This window comes from Quercus robur, chromosome 8 (genome assembly GCF_932294415.1).
Source record: "Quercus robur chromosome 8, dhQueRobu3.1, whole genome shotgun sequence".
Classification (NCBI taxonomy): domain Eukaryota; kingdom Viridiplantae; phylum Streptophyta; class Magnoliopsida; order Fagales; family Fagaceae; genus Quercus; species Quercus robur.
The window spans coordinates 21435599-21443213 of NC_065541.1; the positions used below are offsets into that span (position 1 = coordinate 21435599).

Sequence of the window (7615 nt, forward strand, 5' to 3'; positions counted from 1 at the left end):
CCGTCTTTGGATGGATGAGATCCCGTGGGAATCTTACCCATCATCACCTAGACAGTGGGCGAGTCGTCCTAGATGGTCTCGTCCGTCTTTAGTAAAAGATGGACGAGTTCATCATGGAACGGGCCGTCCAACCTAAGTAACTTCCATAGCGGTTATGGAAGTTACTCCCAATTCTCCGGACTCCTCGACATCAGGAACGGTTATTAAACAAATAATCGTTCTACAAATACTATATAAGGATTCTTCGATGAAGGGTAAGGTATTCAGACAATTTTATTTAAGAAAATACTCCTTCCTTACAGAGAGTTCCAAAGTCACTAACTTCATCATCGGAGGACTTTTGGCCGGTCCCCACCGGTCTCCTCTGATTCAGTGTTCTTGTTTTACAGGATATAGCCCAAAGATCATCATCGTTCGAGACTCGTCAACCTACTGATATCCAAGGAACTATCAGTTGGCGCCGTCTGTGGGAAGAGATTGTTTTACAGTTTACTTCTCCGTGACAAAGGGTTGATGGTTCGGACTAGATTGAGGGCTACTAGCCCAGGCCATCAGGGAAGCAGCAACCCTCATCGCGATCGCCAGTCTGCACCGGTCATGCAGACATCATCTGTCCAACATGCGCAATCTATGGCGGACGCTATGGCGGAGTTGACTCGCTAAAACCAAGAGTTAAGAATGGAGATTAATATGAGGAGGCAGACACGTGAAGAATGTGAAGAAGGAGGACAAACACAGAGTCATGGCGGTAGAGAGAATACCGAAATTGGAAGTCAGTTCAGAGGCACCACTTCACGAACAGTACCACACTTGAAGGAAGAAATGGACCAAATGAAGAGAGTTATGGAGGAAATGAAAGAGAATATGAGGAAGGCGAATCTGATAGAAGATTTGGTTCACAAAATTGATTCCCCCTTTACAGCTTCCATCAACGGTCACCCTCTACCATCAAAGTTCAAGTTGCCTTCTCTGGATTCGTATGATGGAACACGTGACCCATTTGATCACATAGCCACTTTCAAGACCACAATGCATCTTCAAGGGGTGCCTGACGAGATAATGTGTAGAGCCTTCCCTACCACCCTTAAGGGTACGGCGCGAGTTTGGTTCAGCAAAATACCCCCAAATTCGGTAAGTTCTTTTGAAGAGTTGAGCAAGTTGTTTGTTAACAATTTCATTAGGGGACAAAGGCACAAGCGTTCCTCGTCCAGTTTGTTGACAATAGAGCAGGGGGAGAACGAGAGCCTTTTGTCATTCATCACCCGTTTCAACAAAGAAGCCCTGAGTGTGGACGAAGCAGATGATAAGCTCCTGTTGGTGGCCTTCCATAATGGAGTGAATTCGAATCTGTTTATACATAAACTCTATGAAAAAGAGCCCCAGTCCATGGCCGAACTCGTCCATTCAGCTCAAAATTTTATGAATGCAGAAGACGCGATCATTGCTAAGAAAAAGAAGAGGTCTGAAAGAGTGGACGCAAATCCCAGTCGCCATCCCGAGCAAGGTCCTCATCCAAAGAAAGGACGGACGGAAGAAAGGAGAGACCGAGATAGTAAGAAGCCAGGCCCTTCAGCACGGAACCAACAATATACCCCTTTGAACGTCCCACTTGAGCAGGTCCTTATGCAAATCAAGGATGATCCTTCCTTGAAATGGCCAGAGAAAATGAAGGGAGATCCCAACAAGCGCAATAGGAACAAGTATTATCGCTTCCATAGGGATCATGGTCATGATACAGACGAGTGTTTCAATTTAAAGCAACGAATTGAAAATCTTATAAGGCAAGGGAAGTTGAGGAGTTTCCTTAGACGAGACCAAAGGGACGAGAAACAGAAAAGGAAGATGGAAGAATCATCACAACCACCACTCGGAGAAATAAGAGTCATTATAGGGGGAAGTTCAACTGGCCAGTCGTCCAAGAAAGCATACCTGAAGGTAGTACAGAGCGTCCAACTTTCTGGACGATCACCGAGAGCAAGGTCCACAGACGAGCAAGCAATCACCTTCACGGACGAGCACCCCCATGATGATGCTTTCGTCATCTCCTTATTAATTGCTGACTACACAACTAGAAGAGTGCTTGTGGACAACGGAAGCTCGACAGACATTTTATATTATCTAGCTTTTCAGCAAATGAGATTAGGACGAGACCAGCTCCATCCAGTAAACTCCCCCCTAGTAGGCTTTGGTGGGATGAAGGTGCAACCAGTGGGTACTATTTCCTTATCCGTGGTAGTGGGGGCATACCCACGACAAATCACCAAGGATGTGAACTTCCTTGTGGTAGATTGTCCATCCTCCTACAACGCTATAATTGGAAGACCAACTTTGAATAGTTGGAAAGTTGTTACCTCTACTTACCACTTATCAGTCAAGTTTCCAATAGAACACGGAGTAGGGCAGGTACAAGGGGACCAACTAGCAGCAAGAGAATGTTACCTAGCCATGTTGGCCATGGATGAACAAGTTCAAGCCATGAATGTTGAAGAAAAGAAGGTTGTAGCATAGCCTACAGAAGTATTGGAAGATATTTCCTTAGATGAAGATAACCTTGAGAGGTGTACCAGGATTGGAGCAGATCTAGAAGAGAAGATTAAAAAGGACCTCGTCCAGTTTTTTAAGAAAAATATTGATGTGTTTGCGTGGAGTCATGAGGATATGTCGGATATAGACCCTAGTGTCATTACCCACCGTTTGAATGTATGTCCTTCCTCCAAGCCTGTGCGGCAAAAGAAGAGGGTGTTTGCCCCTGAGGGAGATGGTACTAGCAAAGACGAGGTTCAAAAGCTGATGGTGGCAAAGTTTATTCGAGAAGTGTACTACCCGGATTGGTTGGCCAATGTGGTAATGGTCAAAAAGGCAAATGGCAAGTGGAGAATGTGTGTAGATTTCACTGACCTAAACAAGGCTTGCCCCAATGATAGTTATCCGCTGCCACGCATTGACCAGTTAGTAGACTCAACTGCGGGCCACAAGTTGCTTAGCTTCATGGATGCCTTTTCTAGATACAATCAAATAAGGATGGACGAGGCTGACCAAGAGAAGACATCCTTTGTCACCAGTCAAGGCTTATTCTGTTATAAGGTGATGTCATTTGGCTTAAAGAACGCAGAGGCAACATATCAGAGGTTGGTCAACCACATGTTTCGTCCGCAAATTGGGCGGAATGTGGAAGTCTATGTAGATGACATGCTGGTGAAGAGTCAGGACGAGGGAAGGCATCTAGACGACCTGCAGGAGACATTTGACACACTGAGACAGTATCACATGAAGCTAAATCCTAGCAAATGTGCTTTTGGAGTATCAGCAGGGAAATTCCTTGGCTTTATGGTCTCCCACAGGGGAATTGAAGCAAATCCTGATAAAATTCAAGCAATATTGGACATGAAGCCACCGCAAAATACCAAGGAAATCCAATCCCTTACTAGACGAATTGCCGCACTTAACAGGTTTGTCTCTAAAGCTATTGACAAATGTTTGCCATTTTTTAAGATTCTCAAAAAAACATTCGAATGGACCGACGAGTGTCAGAGAACTTTCGAAGATTTGAAGGCATACCTTACCATGGCACCACTGCTGAGTCCATCAGTGGTGGGAGAGGAGTTATATTTATAGCTAGCGGTAACCCCGCATGCCGTGAACTCAGCATTGATAAGAGAAGAAGATAAAGTGCAAAGACCTGTGTACTATACAAGCAAGGCATTGAGGGGAGCAGAAGGACGGTATCCACAAATGGAGAAATTAGCCTTCGCACTGATCACCGCTTCTAGGAAGCTGAGGCATTATTTCCAAGCACATGTCATTAATGTCATGACAAATCATCCGCTCAAGAAGGCAATGAATAGACTGGAAGCTGCAGGACGATTAATCCAGTGGGCTGTAGAGCTCAGTGAGTTTGACATTAGGTATCAACCAAGGCATGCCATAAAAGCTCAAACACTAACAGATTTCATTGCAGAGTTTATCCCAAGTCATGATGAGACAGAAGACAGTAAGAGATGGGTCGTCCACGTGGATGGTTCGTCTACACGGCATGCAGGTGGAATTGGTGTGGTCCTACAATCCCCAAAAGGAGATAAACTGAAATATAAAGTCCGTCTACAGTACCAAGCAACTAACAATGAAGTCGAATATGAAGCCCTTCTTAAAGGGTTAGAATTGGCTAAATCTGTGGAAGCCAAGTCCATACGTGTCCTGGGGGTTTCTCAACTGATCATGGGGCAAGTAAATGGGATGTATGAAGCGAAGGAAGAACGGATGAAGAAATACCTTAGTAGGGTGATGCGCCTTGTGAAAAGATTTGAAAAAGCTGACTTCGTTCAAATCCCAAGGGAGGAGAACGTGGAAGCTGATACTATAGCAAAAGAAGCCTCAGCAAATGAATCAATGGACGAATCAGATGAAGTTCAGTATATGCCAAGTATAGATGTCTCGGAAGTACAACAGGTGGATAGCAGAGGAAATTGGATGACCCCGATTATATCATACTTGAAAAACGGACAACGACCAGAAGAGAAGGACGAAGCCAGGAAGTTGAGGGTGAGATCGGCTAGATACGTCCTTATGAATGAAGTGCTATACAAGAGAGGCTTTTCTCAACCTTACCTTAGGTGCTTAGCTCCAGACGAAGCAAACTATGTACTAAGAGAAGTTCATGAAAGAGCATGTGGCAATCACTCAGGAGCCAGATCACTTGTCCACAAGGTCGTCCGTGCAGGGTATTACTGGCCAAACATGCAAGCTGATGCTAAAGCATACGTTAAAGTCTGCGACCAGTGCCAACGGTTTAGCAACGTCCCCAGACAACCGTCGGAATACCTCACCCCGATGGTGGCACCGTGGCCCTTTGCACAATGGGGACTAGACATTTTGGGTCCCTTCCCTCTGGGCACAAGGCAAATGAAGTTTCTAGTGGTGGGCATCGATTATTTCACCAAATGGGTGGAAGCTGAACCGTTGGCAAATATCACACAACAGAATGTGAAAAATTTCTTGTGGAAGAACATTGTATGCAGATTTGGAGTGCCGAAGGTATTGGTGTCTAACAACGGACGACAATTTGACAATGCACTCTTCAGGGACTTTTGCTTACACTTTGGAATTCAGAACCATTATTCCTCGCCTGCACATCCCCAAGCCAACGGCCAAGCTGAAGTTACAAACCGATCCTTGTTGAAAATCATCAAGACTCAGCTTGAGGGGGCAAAGGGAGTATGGCCAGATGAATTACCAGGAGTTTTATGGGCGTACAGGACCACAGTGAGAACCCCTACAGGAGAGACTCCTTTCAAGCTAGCCTATGGAAGCGACGCAGTTATACCTGCATATGTACATATGGCCAGTCACAGGGTGATGATGTATCAAGACAAGGATAATAAGGAGCAACTCCGTCTGAACCTCGATCTAGTAGACGAGGTAAGGGTAGATGTAGAACACAGGGCAGCAAAGTACAAGAACCTCATGGCTAGGCAGTATGATGCGATGGTGAAGCCAAGGCGTTTCAACATAGGAGATCTCGTCCTGAGAAAGGTCTCTTTGTCAACCAAAAACCCAGCACATGGGAAGTTGGGCCCAAATTGGGAAGGACCCTATAGAGTTATCAACTGTAAAAGGCAAGGATCCTACTACTTGGAGGCCCTAGACGGGAGAAAGTTGGAACATCCTTGGAATGTGGAGCACCTGAGGAGGTACTATCAGTAAAAGTGAACCTATGGACAAGCTTGGACCTTGTCTGCTTACTTACGTTCTACTTATGTTTGATGTTGTTTGTGTTTGATACTATTTGTGTTTGAAGTTTGAAACTACTACTTTATTACTTATTATGGTTGTGTCATGTTTATGGATGAAGTTATGAAGTATGTACTTATTAAATAAAAAGGCATCAATGTGCATGTGCCTTATCTGTAAACAATATCTATGTTATGTACAAAATGTTGTGTGAATTCTACATCTCCATGATATTTTCGTCCAAGCCAATCCACAAGAGATTGAAAGATTCAAGACGAATAAAATCTCTGGACGCAGAGATGTAACGTCTAAATTTTCCTGAGTAAAACAAGGAAAAAACCATAAATACACTCGTCCGACTCATGGACGAGGAAAAGCCATAACATTTTCGTCCAAGTTAAGGATGAGAATCAAAAGCCAATTGAAACAATCCAAACTCTGGACGAGAGAAAAGTTGGGCAAAATAAATTGGATGGTATGTAAAATCAGCTTGTAAGTCTTAAGACGAATCAAGCTGGATAAAAATACTACCTGCAAAGACGAGTTAGACTAACAATATGAAGAACATATATTTTCGCCATGGACGAGTTAAAGCTGGAGTTGAATTAAAATAGCATAACAGCATTCGTCCATGTAAAGAAAATGAGAGCACTCGTCCATGCAAAGAAAATAAGACTTCATTCATTCAAAAGGTGGACGTTCTACGTCCAAAAAAACCCTTGTTTAGTTCAAAAAAACTGAAATGATTGTTTAAAAACCCCGTCCTAAAACCATGGACGAGGCTAGTGTATTCTGGTTACATAAAAAGGTCCTAAAACAGAAGACCAAACAAAAACCAAACAAAAGGAAAACAAACAAAGATTGCGCTAAGTGTAAAGGTCTCGTCCTTAAGCGGGGGGAGCATTGACGTTGGGCTCGTCTTGGGGTGGCTGAGTGCTGGCATCGTTTTCCACATTGACGTCTTCAGAGCCGATCTGAATAAGAGAGCTTGTGGTAGCAGCAAGGTTAAGTTTGATTGAGCTAAAGTCAACTTCAGGGAAGTTCTCAATAGCATCCAATCTGAAATCCTCAAAACCAGTTGCATAATTGCGATCCAGGATGTCTGTATACACTTTGGACGACTTGAATTCAGCCACAACGTCCTCTTTTGCCTTGGAGAGACGAGCATTCAGCTCGTCGTTCATCTTTTGCAAGTGATCAATGCGGGTATCCTTCTCCAGTGCATCAGTATTTAGCTCCTCGATCAGCTTGTTATGCTCATTGACTTCCTCCTTAGCTTTTGCAGCAGCCCCAGCCCATTTTTTGCAGTCAGCATTCACCTGTTGAATCCTCGTCTCCAACAAGACCCTCGTCTTGTCCAGTTCTGTTGCCTATCTGGATGCTACCATAAACTTTGACATGGCCTATGAATAGATAAAACAACATAGGATGGTTAAATGAAGAAAGGTTGTTAACTGAACAAGGACGAGAAATGAATATTAACATACCTTAAAGAGGTCATGGACGCCAGAATGCTTAAACTCCTTCAAGCCCATGTTATAACACATGTTTATGTCCTCGTCCAGGACAGCCAACTGAAAACGTTCCCAAGCCAAATCCTCATTTTCAATGATGTTCGTAGAAGGCTGGGACAAACCAGGCGCAGTTGACTTGGACAAAGGAGTTCTGGGCGGAGGAGTCTTGGACGGAGTGGACTCAACCGGAGTGGACGAGTCTACATCAACTACCTGGACGGAAGGCTGAGACTGTGGAGGTTTGGACTTGACCACCTTGGACGAGCCCTGCTTCACTCTTTTGTCTCGACGACTGGGAAGCCCTTCTAAATCAATGTTCTTTGGCAAGAACTTTCTTTTGTCCCCAGCCGTTGGACGTACCTAAACCTCAGGAC

General features: G+C 44.3%; 1 protein-coding gene across 1 annotated transcript; it reads left to right on the forward strand.

The window, feature by feature from the left end:
• Nucleotides 1-1665: 1665 nt before the first annotated feature.
• Nucleotides 1666-2508, forward strand: LOC126696030 (uncharacterized). The gene has a single exon (XM_050392819.1). It carries the CDS (start codon nt 1666-1668, stop codon nt 2506-2508), a length of 843 nt encoding a protein of 280 aa, XP_050248776.1.
• The last annotated feature ends 5107 nt before the right edge of the window (nt 2509-7615 follow it).